This window comes from Poecilia reticulata, linkage group LG12, assembly GCF_000633615.1.
Source record: "Poecilia reticulata strain Guanapo linkage group LG12, Guppy_female_1.0+MT, whole genome shotgun sequence".
Taxonomy (NCBI): domain Eukaryota; kingdom Metazoa; phylum Chordata; class Actinopteri; order Cyprinodontiformes; family Poeciliidae; genus Poecilia; species Poecilia reticulata.
Window position 1 is genome coordinate 5,060,356 of NC_024342.1, and position 20,262 is coordinate 5,080,617.

General features: G+C 39.3%; 1 protein-coding gene across 5 annotated transcripts in view; it reads left to right on the plus strand.

Moving 5' to 3' along the window:
- The window catches only part of LOC103473318 (GRAM domain-containing protein 3-like), a 114,716-nt gene extending 95,705 nt beyond the window's left edge, over positions 1 to 19,011 (plus strand). Inside the window, exons 1-14 of one of the 5 annotated variants that reach the window (XM_008423444.2) lie at positions 8,370 to 8,638; positions 9,297 to 9,425; positions 10,968 to 11,058; positions 11,148 to 11,217; positions 11,297 to 11,400; positions 11,489 to 11,584; positions 11,660 to 11,731; positions 12,789 to 12,869; positions 13,028 to 13,139; positions 13,668 to 13,784; positions 15,755 to 15,845; positions 15,980 to 16,084; positions 16,167 to 16,251; positions 18,237 to 19,011. In XM_008423444.2, coding sequence (XP_008421666.1) covers positions 8,544 to 8,638; positions 9,297 to 9,425; positions 10,968 to 11,058; positions 11,148 to 11,217; positions 11,297 to 11,400; positions 11,489 to 11,584; positions 11,660 to 11,731; positions 12,789 to 12,869; positions 13,028 to 13,139; positions 13,668 to 13,784; positions 15,755 to 15,845; positions 15,980 to 16,084; positions 16,167 to 16,251; positions 18,237 to 18,275 — 1,287 coding nt within the window. In that variant the 5' untranslated portion in view covers positions 8,370 to 8,543 and the 3' untranslated portion in view covers positions 18,276 to 19,011. Of the gene's footprint in view, positions 1 to 8,367; positions 8,639 to 9,296; positions 9,426 to 10,967; positions 11,059 to 11,147; positions 11,218 to 11,296; positions 11,401 to 11,488; positions 11,585 to 11,659; positions 11,732 to 12,788; positions 12,870 to 13,027; positions 13,140 to 13,667; positions 13,785 to 15,754; positions 15,846 to 15,979; positions 16,085 to 16,166; positions 16,252 to 18,236 lie in introns of those variants that run through there. The other 4 variants (XM_008423445.2, XM_017307973.1, XM_008423448.2 and 1 more) reach the window with 4 other exon arrangements.
- Positions 19,012 to 20,262: the final 1,251 nt, after the last annotated feature.

A 20,262-nucleotide genomic window follows, 5' to 3' on the forward strand; every position in this document is an offset into this window, starting at 1 on the left:
GCATCCATTCAAAGAGCATGTTATGCTGCAGTAGATCACCTGGTCTGTGGTTTAAGTGTCTGTGAATTCTAAAAAGAAAAAGAAAAAAAAATTGGCCCTCGCTGTGTGTTTTTCAGCCTGCGTAGTGCCAGAGGCCTCAGAATCTCCAGATGTTCCCTAAATCATGCTGGAAGGCAGATAAGAAATCCGCTTTCAACAGATGTCTTGTGCCTGGACTCGATGATTTATTAGCTATGAATGATGAGACAGTGCTCCAGTGTCTTGCAGGCTTTTATCATTATGCAGGCAACTGTGAATCTGGGTGACATCACGTCAGCTAACGGGCGCGGGAATGAGACGGCAACTCCGCTTTTCACATTTTTATGTCTTCTCAAATGCAACGGATCCGAGGTGAACGGGTCTCTCTCTCTTTTTTTTGTTTGGCTGAAGTGTGACGCAGAATGAGGGGAATGTGGAGCCGGAGCGGCAGAAGAGTTGCGTCGCAGCCGTTTTCAGCTAAAACGCTAAAAATGATCGTTTTGACAAATTCATCCTGACTCGAGGTCAAGGTAGTTTTATGTTAATAAATGGGTTAAGTTGAAAAGTACAGCCCTCAGTAGAGAGGACTTTAAGTCAGCAAGTATCTTTATTTAGACTTAACGTATAAAAACCCAATGACTTTTGAAATTTACTGCAAAAATACTAATAGCAGAACCAAAGAAATGCAATATTTGAACATAATTGATGGCATGTCAGCTAATGTTCCTGAAGAGAAAAATACTTAAGTTTATATTGGTAATTATATTCTATTTTAATTTCAACACACTGTGGAAATGATGTAAAGGTGTGCATGTATGCTCAAATTAGGTTAAATGCTACACTGCTGGCACCAAAGCTATGTATTGCCTAACTGTTGTGCAACACTGGAATCAGCCGAAGCTAGCATTCACCTAGCTTCATTTTAGAAAACTATTTTGTAAGAAACATTGAGAAAAGCAAAACTTAAGTTAACTGAAAACTTAACAAAACAGAGTTAACATGCTGGCGTTAGCTGAGCATTTTAGGAAATTGCTCAGTAAAAATCATTAAAATCATTGGAAAGAGCAAAACTTAAGTTACCTGAAAACCTTTGGTGTATGTCAGGACTTTTACAAAGGATGCTGATCTACAAAAACACCTGTTTTGTCATTAAGGGAGAAAGGTACTGATCTGATGAGGTTCATTGTTGTTTTACTGCACTTTAAAGCTACAGAGTTTCAGAGCAAACAAATGACATTGATGTCAAAAGCTACCGGACTGGGAAGCTGGCAAAAGCCGGGACATCCCTGGTTTTCACGATACGTTTTCATCATCTAAAATGTCAGACTTTTACTCAAGACAATCTCAGCGGTAAAAGGAATGGGGGTAATGAGTATTGTACTTGGTCAGGGGGGTTAGCTGACAGCAACAATGACTGACAGAAACCGTGAGGGACTTGGACAGATGAGAGCCAAAGGCGGCGGGCGAGAGGGCGAACGAGGGTCAACGCATTGCCTGTGCATTGAGTGTGGCCCAGCAGCTGTATGCATAGGGGAGCCCCAACCTCCTGCTCTGCATGTCAGGGGCCGTGATTAATGACCCCGCAGGCCTTGCTCTTAACCCCCTCTCCGCTGCTTCCTCCACAGAAGTCACTGAAGCCACTTCTCGTTTAGGCTAATGGACGCAGCCGGGGTAGGACGGGCGCCCTGAGACGAATGCGTTCGCGGTTTACGCGAGAAGACGTGAAACGAAAACCAATTTCCCCTCCTCGCAAAAAACCCCAAAACATTCCGCTTTTGTGGGGCCCGTGTAATGTCAGGGGTTTCAGAACGATGATTTCTTAGATTACCGTGGGCCCTGTGCAGCGTCGGGGCTGAGAGGGCGCCGGTGCCTGTGTACTGGTTCCCAGCTTGTCAGGCAGCTGTCGAGGAGTGATTTATGACCACTAGACTCCAACCTGTCTTCACTGCCAGTTCGGTATTGTTACAACTGACAGCTAATGAGGCCAGACATGCTTTCAAGCAGAGCACTTAACAGGACTTCAATCTTCCCCCGTCACGAGTACCATTTTTTCTTTCTTTTTTTTTTTTTGCACACACTCCTTCACACAACAGCCTCCTTTCTCTTTGCCTTCCTTGTTCTCCGTCTTTCCACGTTGCAGCCGTATGACAGGAGCAGAAAGGGGCTCCGCTGACAGAAGGAGATGTTTCTCAGAGAGAAATGGCAGCAGAGAGTTTCACCGTTCTCCCCCTCTAACATAACAGCTAGAGCTTTACGTAACCAAATTACTGACTCACGTTTTGCTTTTTAACTTTGTGCTTCGTGAGTCAAACCCTGTGTGCTGGTCTCGGTCTTGACCAGAATTCTCCTGCAAATTAGATTTCCCTGGTGAAATATTGATCAATAATAATGATAATAATACAGAGAACTGTTCAGTTCACAATCTGAAAATAAAACGGATATATCTACAAGACACTGTATCCATCTAAACTGAGAGTCCTGGCAAGGAGAGAAATATTCAGAAAAGCAGCCAAGAAGCCCATTGCAACTCTGGATCAGAGATCCACTGCCTAGATATGGAGTCTGTTGACAGCATAAATCCTCAAATCTGGACTTTTGGAAGTAACATTGTTATTAAAGGGGGGATATTATGTATTTTCCAGGCAGATAGTGTAATTTTACAGTACAATCAGCTGATCATGTTACCTTCCATTGTTATAGAAATGCTATATGCATAAAATATGACTTAAAAAAAGTTTGACTTCAAAGTTGAATGCCTTTAAATTGGGCCTTTGTCTCTTTATATATATTGAGATCCTGCTGCAAAGCTCTCAAAAGTTGATTCTATATAATGTCGCCACTTTAAAATGCTGGAAGAGAGAGCTAGTGGCGCTCGTGTTTGCAGTTTGCTGCAGGCCATTTAATGGAAACGGTAAACATGCGTTGGTCAGATTTGACCAAAATAAAAAATTTTTGGCCTGTGCAAAAAAAATAAAAAAAATAAAAATTGTTGTATGCCTGGGGAGAAAATTGACAGCACAACAAACCGTTGCCACAGTGAAACATGGCAGCGTTGGCAGCAGGTTGAAAATATTCACGACTGAGGCGGTTGGTTTACGTTCCCTTCAAGAGTACAAAGACCCCAGACATAAAGTCAAGGATGTGCGTCTTTGGCCAACAGCGATAAACTCACACGCATTCTCCATCCAATCACACTGAGCTTGAGCTAACATGCAGGTTTGCTTTAAATGTTTAAACTTTAAACATTAAAAAAAACAATGTTTGGACGCGGTTCAGTTCTCCCAGATTCACCTATTTGTGGATTTCTCCATAGAACATAACTCCAAATTATTTGTGGGAAATTCGCTTATACGCTGATCTTTTTCATAGAGCGTAAAATTTGAAAGGAAATGCAGTTTGGCAAACTGAAATAACTAGCCAAGATGCTAGTTGACATGCTGTTGGCTCTCGTGTGCAAAGCAGCCAATCCTGGAGAGGCGTTTATCTTCCTTAGCGCTGATTGGCTGTAACTCCGAGAGCAGGAATAAGGAAGATTGTAGATCAGTGGTCCCCAAACTTTTTCCTGTGAGGGCCACATAACTTTTCCCTTCTCTGGTGGGGGGCCAGAGTCAGTTTGTAAGAGAAAAAGTGAGATGATTGCAGGAGAGCCTAAATGTAAAAATGTATTGTTTTCCAGAAAGCACAATCAAATAGCATTCTCTGGGTTCTTTACAGAACAAAAGTCAGGAAATAAATAATAACACTATTAATAAAATAAATAATAACCAAATAACCCTCTCTGGGTTCTTCACAGAAAAAAATCCAGGAAAGATTGTGGTCCGTATTTTCCGAACTATGAGCCGCACCGGACTATAAACCACAACCCCAAAGTAAAAAACAAACAAACAAAAAAACCAGTAAACATGCACATATAAGCCGCAGATATCTCTGCCGCTCCAGGTTTTCCACAACGATGCAGCAGCTGCAGAGGGGGGCGGACATCCAAAATCTGAGTCATAACAGGTCAATTGAATATCACATTTATTACGGTTGAAAAAGAAAAAGCTGCCAAGTTTAGATTTAACTGAACTGATTACGGTAGTTTCCRAACGGTAACTGTAACAGTAAAAGTGCTGATCCTTCGTGTTGCTACTAGCATGTGCTAAATGAAAATGGGCGCCTTCTTCTTCTTCTTTAGATTTCAACAGCAGCTTGCATYCATTATTGTTGCACTACTGCCATCTACTGGATCCTAATATCTATACCTCAAATTCTCATAATGATCCCAGTATTATTTATAAAGCTGTTAAATAGCATTTCCCTTCAATGCTATTTAACTGAACAACATTCTCAAATTTCAATTCCCTATTAAAACCTAATTCCGTTTTAATGGCCACTTTCTTTTATTTTCAATGATTCACTTTGTAATGGTCTCACTAAGGTGTCTTGTACCAAAACTAACCATCAGCCAAACTCCTTTCACACGAGTCTGGATTAATTAGTTCTTCCTTTATTTCCCTGCAGAATGGAGTGAAACTGTCAAAACACAAACAACTCAGGATGAGCTCAGAGCAGCTTACAGTGTTTTACATTCAGATACACAGTACAACTGATACAACAGCTACCTCAGGATGCTATGAGCTGCAATGCTACATAACGACCTAAGAAATCTTAGCAGCCTGCTAGTTAGCAATGACGTAGCACATAATCAAATCGCTCGCAGGTATTTCCAAAACTAATTCAATAAATAAGTTACTTCTTTTATCATATGTTAACATAAAGGCTTGTTTTGAAGTATAAGCTGCTACTTCCAGGCATTGCTTCGAAGAACTCGTAGATGTTAGCTTTTGTGGTAGTGCTAAAGCAGCTTCCACTGCGTGTATTAATGCACTTTAAGGTACATTTCATGTATAATTTAATAAATTAGGAGGTTATGAGTGTTACTAGAGGGGGCCTCAAGTATTCGCAGTTCTTAACCACCATTAAAAACTGTGGTTTATTACAGGTTTATTGCTGTAATTATACTGAAATATATTTTTAGAAGCTGCTAATTACAGGCGTTCAATATGACACACATTGAACAATCTCAATTACAAAAAAGGCTGAAAACAATTTATTGGTTTGTCCAAGTAAAGTACACTGACGTTTGTGATCGTGAAGCGACTAAAATGTGAAAAGTGCAAACGTTAAAAGCAACATTTCAAGCAAATTTCTTCCAGGTTTAACAATGACACTTTTCCACAGTCTATACTAAAAAGGTCAAAAATGTTTTCAAATAGCAATTGGGGAAATAAAACTAAATTAACGTGGTAATTCCATGACTGAAAAAAATTTATTTACGAATAGCCTCACTGCTTTGCAAAATTGTCAGATTTAAGGCACAGTTCTCTCGACGTTAGCTCTCTGAAAGTAAATTTGGCTCCTTGGGCCGCAGAAGGATTTTGTAATGAAATCAAAGAGCAGTGGGAAAAACTCTTGGCTAAGGGAAGGAAGGGCTGGCAGGCATAACAATTATGCACAGCCGGAAACTTTTCAGCACCTCTTACTTTTTTTGGACGAAGGTTTAAGCCACAAATTGGAACTGACTTGAATATATAACTTAGATTCATAAAAACAGAGATGTGACACTGCTTTCTGTTTTTTTTTTCTTACATATTCCTCCCCTCTGGAGAGATTACTGCTTAGTTAAAATTATGTTTCTGACAACCGTATTGCTTAAAGGAAAAGAAAGTCAAATCTATTATTCACTCATAAGGGATTTTCTTTTTTTTTCTTTCTGCACAACAGCTGCTTTTGCTGCTGTGTTTGTTCTTCTATCTCTTCCTAAGAAAGGTCTTAGGAATTTGGATTTTTCATGACTGATTTATGAAATGATACAATTTGATTGAAGTGGAACACTGTACACTGATGTAGGTATTTTAGAGCAGGTATTTTGTTCTAACATACATGAATCATTCCTGAGCTGTCAGAAGGCCACGCCCGCTCCAACACTCTGCAGCTCGCCGTGTTTCTGGTGAACTTTAAGGCTCAACTCCTAACTCCAATAGGACTTTTTCTCCCCAATAGGGGACTGTGGGGAGAAAAAGGGGAGAAAAAGTCTTTTTCTGTGTGGAGACTGATTTTAAAATTTAAGTTGAGGTCGTTTGTCAGGTGAACTAACAAACAAACTTGCGTTTGTGACACGAAGCATCATCAAGGACGTATGGACCTGAATGCCTCTTTTAAGTCATAGTGAGTGAATCGGATTTAATCACATTGACAAAGCAACGTCGGTCTCAATGCATCCCAGTTCTACTTCAATATAAAATCAGTCACAGGGTCTGTGGCAGCGTTCCCACCTATAAGCCTGCGTTCCCTGACAGCATGATTAATGGCCGCCTCGCTGGGTGCTAACTTGCATTGCATTGCAGGCAGAGCCATTGTCTCCTGGACACAGAGTTCTTACTGCCCTCTGTCCATGAAACCAGGCTGTTAAAAGGTGCAACAGCGACTCCTGGAGTCACGAGAAGGGAAACGAGGAACAACACTTTCAGTTTTTATTTAAGAAAGGTAAATGTCTGAACACTGGACATTTATAAACTTTTTTTTTAAAAAACAGAGAGGCTATAAAATGTTTTTGTTCAATCAGATCTAAAAAATTTAATTGTTTGACTATAAAGACAAGTGAATACACCCAAAAACATTCTAATAACCTTCAGGTTTGGTGTTGGCCAATTTCTATTTGCAAATTAGAAGCAAATGTAAAAATTTCAAAAGTTAATGAAAATGTAGGAAATCATGTTTTGCTCTTATGTTAGACTGATCAATCAGTCTAATTGAAGATTTAGAAGAGCACACACAAATAATTAATATCCATCTGTGCTAATATTTTTTAGCACAGATGGATATATATCTCTGCTAACTCGTTTTGACTAACTCGAGAAACGAGTTAAAACCTCTATATTTGTGCTTTATAAATAAAGTTGGATTGGATATACCGATCAAAATCATTATTTTGCTGTTATGCTATTTAAAAAAAAAAATTGATTGTACAGCAGATATATAATATTAGCATCTCATATTAGCAATTAGCATAATTAAACAAGTCATCTTAAAAAACAGTATATATTTGATCAAATAGACTTGGGTGTGTCGGATCGCAGTCCTGCAACTTGTCCACCTTAAATTAATCAAATGGCAGAATTACTTCCTCAGCAGCTCTATGCGATCTTGCTAATCATGTCAAAGCAGAGGCACATTTAAACGTTCCCGGACAAACCCCCAGTTCCCATTTGTTTTTTTTTCTCTAACTGAGGTTTTTGATATTAATTAGGGGGTGTCTGCATGTTGTTTATCATCATCATGAAACCTTTTCGGGGGATTTATCATCACAAGTCAAAACCCCCAAAACGTCAGAATTGCTTTTTTGTTTTTTATTTTATAATTTTCACCACTGTTGTTATCACAAGAGCATCAATGAATATAATTACTTTTGAAAATATGATTAACTGTATGCCGTTTATTGATAAGATTCACACGTCTTCATGTAACTGTCCTGAAGAAACTTATTTTAAAATTGGCAGGTTTTTAAGAGCAGTATTTGCGCTTGTGGAACCGAAAGATGTTGCAAAAACATTTTATCATAGCTTTTAATGTTAGCACAACAGACACTACAAAATATTATGATAATTCCTTAAGTTCATTTGGCATAATCCTATTTTTAGTTGCTCTCTTATCTGCAGGAGCCAGATGCTAAGATCAGAGGCTGGTGAGAAGCTAACATGTGTCTCCAATGCAAACTGTTTTAGCTCAGTTTGAAACAACTAAAACTGTTGGAAATGTGGTTTTATGACTCTTATAAATGTTTCTACTGGTAAAATATTGCTTGTTTGGGGTCATTTCTCATAGAAGTCAACTTTCCTAAACCAGGTTCAGAGTAACTATGTGGTGTACGTGGCATTTTAGCTTTTTGTAATATAATTTTTTTTTTTGCAGAATTTATAAAAAATAATATAAAAAGAAAAATCGACTGATACACAGTGGCTTACCTGCATGGGTACAAAACGGGTTTGATTTTAGAACCGGAAAGACGAAATGGGAACACAAGAGACTCCGAAAACACACGAAACACATATTAGTTATATTCTGCTGCCCCCTGCTGGAACTGCATGTGAAATACACTGCTACCTGGTGTTCTAGAACATTTTTAAAAACTTTTAAAAGCTCACAATGACGCAAGTAGACACACTCATTCAAAACTAACACTAATATTTCGCACAAAAATAATTACACTACATAAATGTTAGACTGTATAAGTCGGTGTTAAGACTCCGCTCTTCCCCGTTTCTCCTGACGTTGTTCCCGGCTGCTCCCTCCCCCTTCTTCCCGGCTCCTCCTCTGTGCTTCTTCTCCGTCCATCGAGCCACCGTCCCAAACCACACGAAAGAAAAAAAAAAAGAAAAAAAAAAAAAAAAACTTCCCAGACTTCCTGAAAATCCTCCGCTTTGCGAGCGCAGGGGGGGGAGGGAAACCGACGGTGGCGGACGAGGAGATATGAACCGTAAAGTATGGTCCCGATGAGCGAGCAGGCGGACGCACCTCTGACCCCGCTGTCCGCCCCAGATCAACTTCCCTGCAAAGACTCCCGGGGGAAAAGCTTGACGTGAGTCTGGATAAAGATGCCAGGCAGAAGGGCAGGCCTTGCTTTTTTTCCCCCTTCTCCTCTATATTTGTTTGTTTGTTTGTTTGTTATTGCTTTATTTCTCTCTCTCTCTCTCTTTTTTTTTTTTTGCTTAAGTGGAAACGATCCAGACATGATGGACAACCGCTATTTGCATCGCGTCCTGCTCCATACTTTGTATGTAGATGAAGTGGATGCGGTGACTTTAAATAGCCGGATGCGGCGCGGACGTGGCGCGGTGCCACAGTTGGATGGGGGTGAAGGGGCTCATTTGCATTCAGAAATCCAAGATGTCTAAAACTTTCCTGCAAACGTTTTGTCGATACTCTGTGTATTACTTTTAAAGCGTATTATGTCAGCCCTAGTGGTGGCGCCCTCTAGGGTCCAATTTACGCGCTGGACCAAAACAAAAAAAGTAAAAAAAAAAAAAAAGGGCTCGTCTTTATTAATGCCTCCTGGCTACATGTTCAGTTAGCCATTAAAACAACAACCGCAGCAGAGGGAGGAGGAGGAAGAGAGAAACGAGTTAAAACCTGCAGCAGATGATGTATGATGGCTTCACCCAGGTGTAAAAAGACTGCATGCAAAGTGTAATTGAACACCTTCTGGCATGTTTGACTGCGCTCTCCTCTGCTCACAGGTCCTCAGAGGGGAACAATGAGGAGGAGAGGAGGCAGAAGAGGCGTGGACTGGCACCGGCAGACCTCCAGCTGCTGCTGGACTCCGAGTCAGAACCGTCAGAGAGCAAGAAGAAACCAGCCAGCATCAGGTGACCACCAATGCATCACTGCTTTTAAAAGAAAAAAAAAATCCCTTTTTTTTACTATTAATCCTCATGTTTAGTATCGAATAGCTTTATGTTAAACGTTCTGTACGGTCAAAATTAGCTGGACAACAATGTCACGACTTATTATCTCTTAATACAAAAGCTTCAATGTATGTAGCATTAAAACCTCACAGGCATGGAGCTGGAAGGTTTTAGAAACTTATGATTCAACGACTTTACATCATGCTTTACTTACCGTTTACAGTAAGTAAAGCAAGATAGATTGCAGTTTGGGGTTTTTTCCCAGCCGTATGTAATGTAGCCGTGGTAGGGTTGTGTTTCTTTTTCCTTGTACGGGATCATTTTTGATCCTTTGTAATCTCTCTGCAAACTATTGCTTGAACTCGAGGTAAAAAAAAAAAAACCTACCAGGACTGCTGAACTTTATTTCAGGTTCATACGTTTAATGAGATTCTCTACATTTAATAAAATGCGTGAAAGTCAAGAAAAGAAGTTGATTAATCCTATAAATGCAGCAAAGTATTGGACTGACGGTGTGTACATTTTCTGAAAGCATGCTTCAGCTTTTTACATTTTTAAACGTCACTTTAAAGATGGAAAAAAGTTGACTTTTTAAAAAAAAATCTTGGTCTTGTTCTTTTACATAGCAAATCGAGACATTTTAAAAATGGGTGTGTAAACTTGTAATCCATCCATCCATTTTCTATACACCCTTCTCCCTTACTGGGGTCAGGAGGTGCTGGTGCCCATCTCCAGCTGACGTTCCAGGCGAGGGGCGGGGTCACCCTGGACAGGTCGCCAGTCTGTCACAGGGCAACACAGAGACACACAACCATGCACACACACACTCACACCTAGGGACAATTTAGAGAGACCAATTAACTTGACAGTCATGTTTTTGGACTGTGGGAGGAAACCGGAGTACCTGGAGAAAACCCACCATGCACAGGGAGAACATGCAAACTCCATGCAGAAAGACCAGGGCCGGGAATTGAACCCAGAACCTTCTTGCTGCAAGGCAACAGCTCTACCAACTGCACCACTGTACAGCCCTAAACTTGTAATGTCCACAAATATATTCACTTTTTTTCTTTTTGGGGGGGTTGTTTCATATCAGAAGTGATGATAGTTTTTGAGCATCAGTGTATGCCTGTGCTCTAAAAAGTTTCCAAAACCTTCAGTTGCTGCACACTGCTGGGAAGCTAGCTGAAACAATGTCGTTACACTTGTTTTCTTTCTTGAGGTCATCATTCCCTGAGAGCCTCATTCTAGTCTGTTCCTAGGAATAGTTTTGAAGTTTGTTGAAACTTTCCAGCTCCTACACGTCATGAATGCTGTGTAGGACCAAGGCTCTGTTTACAGATTCCCTCGGGTGCCTTGTGCTAAAGCAGTCTCAAAGTAAACACACACATTCAGGATCCGACGTTTGCATTTGACTGATAATGTGACGTATAGCTTTCCTTCTGCCGAGGCCGTCGTTGTACCGGGCCGCCCGGCTGTAAACAATGACCTTTTCTCATCCAGCAGACAGAAACCCGTGGAGCCGTTGTCACCAATGCTGAGCCTGAGCGACTTTGAAACCAAGTTTGACCGGAAGAAATCCCAGACCAACCAGGTAGCGATGCGTTTTCGAATCCCGCCGAGTTTTTCCGCCCGTCTGCTGTTCTTTAATGATTCCGTGGTGTGCTCTTTCGTTTCTCGCAGTTGTCAAAGACCAATGCGCATTACCACAAGTTATTCAAGGCGATCAGCAAAGATGAGCTGCTCAAACAGAGTAAGCTCTGTATCCTCCTGTTTGGCAGACATGTTTTGGGTTGTTTAATTTTGGACACTGAATACTTGTTTGCCACCAGGTTACACCTGCGCCCTGCAGAGAGACATGTTGTACCAGGGCAAAATGTTCGTCTCGCAAAACTGGATCTGCTTCCACTCCAAAGTCTTTGGCAAAGACATCAAGGTACACTACAGAAAAACTGCAAACAGGGAACTTATGACAATTTTCCGATACTGATCAGTTGGCGTTAATTGTGCTTCCTCGTTGCCAGATTTCCATCCCGGTGATGTCGGTGAAACTTATAAAAAAAACTAAGACTGCGTTATTGGTGCCAAACGCTCTGATAATTGGAACTACAGACATAGATGTAAGTAAATTGTACAATTGGTGTTCTTCTTAGAATATAAGCATAAAAATTATGTTTTCTTTTGTCTTTTTTTAGCATGTCTTTGTATCATTTCTCTCTCGAAACAACACCTTTAAATTTCTGAAATCCATCTGCCCTCATCTGGAGGTAAATAACATCCTCTTGTAATGTCAAAGAACGCATTTTTGTATTTTTTTTATATCTTTTTAAAATAACTAGATGTCAATAACTAGTTGTTTGTATTGTTTAAATATCTTTTTAAAATAACTAGAACAGGCAGATAAATCATAAGGGTGGGGATCATTAGCATTTAGCAACTACTGTTACATTAGCTGGTATTAACTTTTTGGTTTCAATTGCTGTTAAATACAGTGACTGACCAGCATAGAAAAGAAAATGCAAAAGTCAAAAAGAATAAAATGATCTCCCAGAAGTGGGGTTTTTTTAGTGCATGTGTAAGTGCTTTTGTTGTTGCGTTGTGGCTTTTTGTTCTTGTGTTATTTCTTGTGCATTTTGTTGGCTATTTGGGGGCATTAAGTGAGGTAATTTTTTAATTTGTAGTTACTTAATACAATATAACTTTATAACATATTCAAAAGTACTTTTAGCAAAAAATGACCAAGCTAGCAAAAACTGTTTTGGATTAAGCTAAACTAGCACAACTCTATATAAAGTTAGCTAGCTAAACATAGCTAGCTAAGGAACTAGCATTGTTAGGTAATTTTCTTTATTTCTAGTAGCGATGGGTGTTAATTGGTAATTTGTAGTAATTTGTGGCATTTATGTCAATAACAACTTCATTGTTATTGACATAAATGTCAATAAAAATAAATTTTTTACTTTATTAATCAAGTAAAAAATTTACTTGATTAATAAATGTTGTTTTTGAAATACATTATACGGATTTAGTTCCCCAAAAATTCAGGTACTACAAAAATGTAACACCCCTATTAGCATAAATAGGCTAGTTTCATACATCAGGTACATAAAGAGCACCACTACAGATAATTGCATTAAACCATATATTTAAGTATTTTGAAGTTATCTGGTCATCTATGGAACCAATATCTCAAAAAAAAAAAATCAATTGTTCAAACAAAAAAAGTAACAGTTTCCAAACATACTGTGTGGTTTCGGGGGTTTGTAGAGATTTCCACCAGCACTTCCAGTTATTCTTCTAAAACCCTGTATGATGTCATTGCAGGTGGATAAGATAAGTAGCAGCCCTGTAGCTTCCTCCTGTGAAAACAGCTTCAGAGCTAGCTGCCCCACGTCGCTTCCTCTGGTCAGTAAGGGGTCTGGTCCTTCCATTTTCTGCCATGTTTGTTCAGGATGAATTCATTGTACCTGATCCATTGTGATGGAATGCGGACGTGCATTGTTGTCGTGTAACTCAACACCCCACTGGGGCTTGCTGTGTGCTTTGCTGCGTTTGCGCCGCAGGACTTTTCTGGAGACTTCTCCGACCTGGATGGAGTTGTGCACCAGAGGCGGCAGGACATGATTGAGAGCAGCAGCTCTGGGTCACAGACTCCAGACTATGATAAAATAAGTGGTGTGTGTTTTGTTTTAACAATAAAATACCATCGACCCCACCTTCATTTACTCTGCTCACAGTCACTGAGTCCTTGTTTTAAAAGGTTTCAGATGGCATAGTCTTTGTTTAGGGCAACAAAAGCCAAGTAGAATTCTTTCTACAATGAGAACAGGAAAACACATGAATCCCCCTTAGGGCCTAAAATAATCTTTAGCTAATAGTTTATTAGCTAAATAGACTATTATTGATCTATTTAGCGAAATAGACTATTTAGTCTATTTAGAAAGTTGACGAATACCTACTATTTAGCTACCTAGTAGTTAGACTAGTAGCTAGTAAGCTAGTAGCTAATAGAATAGAAGCTACTAGTCTATTAGCTGGGAGTTAAATACAGTACTAGCTAGTGTATTTAGCTAATAGACTCCCACTCATGCTTTCTCTGGACTTAAATGGCAAGAGCACTTGTTGATTTGTGAAGTATTTTAAGGTACTGTTAATATTTACTCAAGTAACTGGGCTGACAGCTTCTCTCTGTTTACGCCACAGACTTCAGCAGCCTCCCAGACACATTTCTGAGTGCAGCGAAGACCAGAGAGGTTTCGGTCCACGCAGACATTCACCTCCAGAACCCGAGCCAAAAGCACGGAGCCGCCCTCAAAAATGGTATTTAAATCCTGGGGTAAAAAACAAAAAAAGTCTCAACATGTTAAATAATCCGTTTAACTGTCATTGCTTCATTTTGCCTGATAGTTATCAAACAGTGTTCATGGGACACATGTTGATGTGTCCCATGAACACAGTTTGTCTCTTCACCACAGAAGGTTGTTCAAAGTGAATTTATTGATTTTTAATATGTTTGGAGGATATCTTTTTATTTGCAATTTATCGTTTCGCTTATCATTTATCGTGAAATTTTTCTTTGTCATGATAAGTTGCCACGATAAATTCCAGTTAATGTTAAAAAAACGGACTAAAATGTTACTTCTACTTTTTTTTCCACTGTTTTTTCCACGAGAGAATCTATAGGTATCAGTAAATTCAGAGATTAAATTATTAAATTAAGTCTCTATGTTTAGTTTAACGATATATATCACTATAAGAAACTCATTTCAAATAGGAATGTCATTTTTCACGAGCAGCATTTACGTTTGTGGCGACATGAAGTCTGCAGCATGCAGTTACCTAAAAAATAAGTAAAAGTCTTTTTCAATACAGTTGAAAAATACTGTATTGTGAAGGAGTTTTCAGTATTGTGAAAACAAAGAGTTTTCACAATAGTACTGCAAAATATTGTAATAAATTGTAAGTCCATGTCACCCAGCTGTAGTGTACGATCATCACAAAGTGGAAGAAACATATCGCGTGTGTCAGTTTTCAAGTAATTCCTTTGATTCTCAATTGGATTTAGACCTGGACTTTGACTGGGCCGTTCTGACACAATGTTTGGAATCGGTTGTTTCTCACACAGTTCAAACCGCTCCTGCTTTATCAGATAGACTGCGCTGATCTATGTGTGTATCTCTAGACAAAGAGAGTGGATGAAAAGTAAACGCATTATTGGCACATTGTTCAGGTCAGAAGCTACAAATCGGAACGTTGCTTGTTGAGTCGGCCTGATGCAGGATCTTGGGAGGCAGCCCAAGGTCGTCTTTATTTACGGCAAAGCTGACCGTTTCCAGGCTTCTGCTACATCTCAGAGCTGCAGTGCGTCCAGTCAAAAGGTTACTGTAAATGTCAGCGTTCCTTTGCAGTGTTGAAAAGTGTTTTATTGTTTTCCAGGCATGGATAACAATGGAAAGAGAAAACGGGTTTTGGGAAATGTTTCCTCATTTTCTAAAGCATTCTTCTTACATGTTCCAAAGAACAAAACCCAACCAGAGGTTAATGATGGCAGGAATTACAAAAAAATATTACATTAATTTGCCATGTTGATTAGCATTTTTGGATTTTGACTTTGACTGAATGCACTCATCCAAAACATTTAAAGGGGCAGCATTATGTAAAATTGACTTTTTTGAGCTCTACATCAACAATAACATGTTATAATGTTATTCCCTCATCAAAAACTTGGACTGTTACCTTGATTCTTTTATTAGTGATGACTTCCTGAATGCGTATTTTCAGAAAGAGCACGCAGACAAGAAGCCCGATTTCAGGGCATCGAAGTCAAACTTTCTTTTAAGTCAGTTTTTATAATAACTGAAGGTAACACAGTTACTTGATTGTGCTATAAAACAGCACGATGTGGCTGGAAAGCTCATAATACTTCCACTTTAAAAGGGACCAATAAACGACCTGTTTTAACTCCAGACGACTTCAAATTAATCTTTAACTGGACTTGTGGTACAGAAACTGTTTCTGAAATGCCAGATTTAGCAAAACAGCAAAACCAAGGCTAAAGTTCACGAGCTATTTAAAGAACTGTAGTCTAGAAATCCTTTTTTTCCCCCCAACATGCCAGAGAGAACTAGTGCCCTCTTACCGCTCTCTCGATTACGAGATACATAAAAATATGAATTCTTGCTATTGAAAACCTTTGAATGTATTTGAATGTATATTTGAATGTATTGCCCTAACCCTACTTTTCACCTCGTAGCAAGACATATTTTCCCTCTTTTTATCTGCGACTGTAGGCCAAAGCAAGCCGCCACATGGACTTACACCAAAAGACTCGTCCTCGCAGCCAAAGTCTTTACACGTCATCCTCTTCATCTATCTGTTTTTGTGAGTAATCGCCTGAATATTATGAGGAGTCAACCAGCTGCTGTCTTTCTGCGTGGTAACGATTGTTCTGTGTGTAGCGGATCGAGGATTGCAACACATGCTGCTAATATTTCTTTTCCTTTTTGTCTCCACAGAGTCAGCATTCTTGTCTTGTCCTCTTGTTACATGGCTTTCAAGATTGCGGCTCTTGAGCACCGCCTGAACTCCCTGCTGTCGATGGGGGAACTCGTTGATAACGAGTGAGAGTCCGGAAAGTCTCAGCACCGTGCTTTCGCTACTTCTGCGATCTGCTAAATAGTTTAAAATTGTACCTTGTTGCAGAAATGCTGGGAGCCAGAGGTCGCAGGTGGAAGTGAATGCTGAGATCTACGGGGAGCTTTCCACTAACCTGTTCAAGTTAGAGAAGGTTTGCTCTGCTTGTTTACTGACTGCACAAATCTGCCATGTATTAACTCGCTGTTATCGCCTCTTAGCCTCAGGCTAGCAAAATGACCGTTTCAGAGGACCGCTTTTAAGATGAGGAAAATCATGTTGCAGAGTTACTATAAATGTAAAACACAATCTGTTCATGTTTGCAGAGTAAACATGAACAGCAGCAGAGCGGCTTCGGCCAGAACGACGACTGTAAACAAGAGGGGAAGCTTTTATCTGGTTCTGTCCAGAGAAAACATGAGTCCGCTTTGTCTGATATGGGAATTAATCTAGAAATGTAAATGGTTTAAAGAAACTCGCTTTCTGACTTTAAATCAGTTTGAACTTAAGTTAGGATCTTCAAAAGATATTTCTATTTTCTAAATGCCCACATTTTAAGAGTAAAAGTGTTTTTTTTTCTGTTTTTCAATTTACGAACATTTCCTTAGTATTCGATACAATTCCATTTAAACTGAATGGGGTCAAAAGTTGTGGGAATTTCACAAGCTTCTTATAACAGTTTACTGGAATTTGAGAGAAGAAATCAGATCCATCATGAGTCATGGGTCTGATTTCATGCCACCAGGGGGCTCCCAAGAGCAAAAAACTAGCATGATATATATATTTTTTCTTAAACACTGAATACAAACTAGACATGGAAAAAACAATTTCTATATTATTTTTATAGTTGATACACATTCTGCTCCTGCCACTGTTGGGAAAATATAAGATATTAAACTTGTTTACTGTAAATTCGGTGTTTTATTATTTAAACTTTCAATTAGTTAAAATAATATTAAATACCACTCTGCATTTCAAAATCTAAATATTTTTGTTAGTTTGCTTCTCCTGTAAGATTAAAACCAACAGCCTTAATAACACTTGTTTGGTGTGGGGGGAGGGGGGGGGGGGCTCATGGCCTCAAAAAGGCTTGGGCCGGCCCTGTGTGAAAGATACAGTTTTAATGCATCGGTGAGGTTTTTTTCTGCATGACCTTCTTTAGGAAATCCCTTCACACTCAGGACATAAAATAATCCCTCCTGACTGCATCTGAGACAGACTTCACTTTCATAACACATTTCCAGCGATCCCGCGCCCTGAGATCTCGGTCAAAAGACTCTTTCACAAAACAGTTCTGTGTCTCTGCTGCAAAGATTCACCCCGTCACCTGTTTATGAATCACGAGTCCAGCTGACCAGCTGTGTCACAGGGTCAAGTCACTAAATAGCAGTGTGCAAGTTATTAGTGGAGCTTAGAGATACTTTAAAGTCTTAACCTCAGTTATGTTCTGATGTGATTATCTAATAAAAATGAGCAACAAAATAAAAAATAAAAATGGCGTTAGCACATTGCTACAGAAGAAAGTCAATCTGAAAACCATCAGTTTTATTAAATAATTGAGAGAGGACCAAAATTCCTCCACAACAGTGTAAGAGTCTGATAAGCTATCGACTCCGATGAAACTCAAACATATTAGCTTAAACTCAGGATTCAAGTGGGGACAAACACTAATGGCAAAGAAAATGAAAAATTAAGCTTTGAAAAAAGGAGAAAATGTGGCTCAAACCACTCCTAATACTGGAGACATTAGTAGCTTTACGCTCCATATTCATTCAATAACGATTTTTCTGCGTTATTTTCCAATTGGTGTGGCGCGCTGCACCAAATTAATAACGCCTACATCTCCGGGTTTCATTTTGTTAATGGAGTTAGCAGTGATGGCAAGTAAAAGTATCGTCTTTTTTCCCTCCATCATCGCGCGAATGCTCACAATTTCACAAAGCATCACTTTTGTTTCAATCAGTTGCTAAGCTAACTCTCCGTAGCTATATCTATTCAGCCCGTAGAGATGACACACAGCTAAAGTCAGCTTGTCCCACTCAAGACCATAGTCCTATTTTAACAAATATACAGCAGTCTATCGTAAATGGCTAATCAGTGTCCCTCTGTCTTGTCTCTCCTCTTACTGTTTCGCCGTAGATTCAAAGGAACCTCAGGAAGCTCCTGGAAGAGACTTAAAGGAAGACCTGCGTCTGTGTTTCTGTCCAGACGGAGGCTTGGCTGGTAGTTAGAGAGGCGGTGGGAGCTGTGCGGCACATTTGGTGGCTCCTTTGCCAAAGCATGGACAGCTCACACGCCCAGAGCTCAGTCTTAAAAAGCTGTGTGAACATTTGCTGTGCAATAATAGCCTCGCTCTGTGTTTCCCTCAGGACTTTTCTGTCTCCTGTTTCAAACAAAGCAGTGCTGCAGCTTTACGGCAGCATATTTTATGTACTGTATTTTAGCTTGCAATATCATGACAATGATATATATATATATTTTTAACACTCTCTCACACGTATATATCTACGGATAGAAATATGACCATGAAGGTTAGGTTCAAAAGTGCAATTGTCAGTGTTTGGAAACATTTCTTAAAAGGTCAAAGGTCAAATAGTGCTCTCTTTCTGTTAGAAGTGAAATGCCAATAGATTCTGTTTACGTCCTGCGTATAAATCACTCAGCTGGAGATGTTTGCACAGTATAATCAAGTACTTTCTTATGGTGAAGAAAAAGTTCATAGGGCTTTTGTAAATATTTGCTCTAACTCACTTGAGTGGTATGTTTAGGAAAAAAAATTTAATAATGAGATTATATTAGGTCTATTTATCATAGATGTTTCTCTTGATTAACTTTGATAATCAGATGCTTTGATTTTGTAATCGGATAAATTATGTTCACGAGAATAAACTCTTTTTCTCAAACTTTCGTTTAACTGAAGCTTGAAGACTGTTGTTTAGACCGCAGACATTATGCAGTTTTTTTGCTGTGCTGGTATCAGTTTCCTAGATTATTGGGTTTCCCCCCCACACCCCTCCAGAATCAGCTGAACTTTTGCCTCAACAGGATCGTCTCTCGTCGGCAGACGGCTGGTTACATTAGGTTGGTGTGGCGGTCGAATGAACACGTGCACACGGAGTAACCCGATAACAGGACCGTTTGGTCAAATTCAACATGTAAACTATGTCTTTTTAAAAGATTTGATGGAACTAGAAGAAAAAAAAAGGTAAAGATATCAATTAGATCATGTATTGCCTGAATCAGTGGTGGAGGAATAATCCAATTCGAGGCTAGGATGTTGAGCTAATCAAAGAAAATTTAAAATGGTTGGAAATACCACACTGTGGGGAAACCTAGAGAGTACAGCAGGATGTTAAAAGTGACTCCTACAGTGGCGATACTGGTGGTGAGAGGTGAAAAGGAATCCAAGGGTCACCACCACCAAGAATGTAGGCCAAGCAGAGAGCAACACAGTCCAACAAACACTGCTGGGTTTCATGGGTCCAGGTCATAGAGGAAAGCTGTCAAATGAAACAAAACATATTTTTTGTTAGGCCACAATAATGTAGCCTTCTGTTAGTTTAAAGAAAAAGAAACATTCAATGGCAAGATCATCCTCTCCGTAGGCCTGCTTGGTGGCAAGAACATAACGGTTTGGTGTTTTTAGCCACTGGGACAGGGAGGCTAATCATAGTTACTGGTATTGGGAAAAGAAGAACACTAAACCAACAGAGAAACTTCATCCTGAGCAACGTTGAACTAAAGTGGTGAAGAAGTGTTTAGTATCTTTAAAAAAATAATGTTTTTAAGTGTCTCAGCTAGAATCTGGACTTGAATCGGACATATAGAATCGGTGGACAGAGCTAAAGATTAGCTAAAGATCCATATAGCAATGGAGACAATTGTTTGGTTTCTTCAACAGCCAGTAAAGCTTTTTGTTAATTGAGAAGCAGAAGAATAATTCTGGATATTTCAACAATTTTCTTTAATTCTAAATAAAAAAAAAACATTTTTATATTCTTTTATATTGTCTATATTATCTGATAGAAAATCATTCATCATGATGTAAAAGGCCCACCAGCAATTATTAGAAGAGTTGTAAAAATTTTCCCATTGACTACAGTGAAAACTAAATATTTCTAACTTGCAATTTTGATTATAATGGGAATAAAAAGGATATATGTAT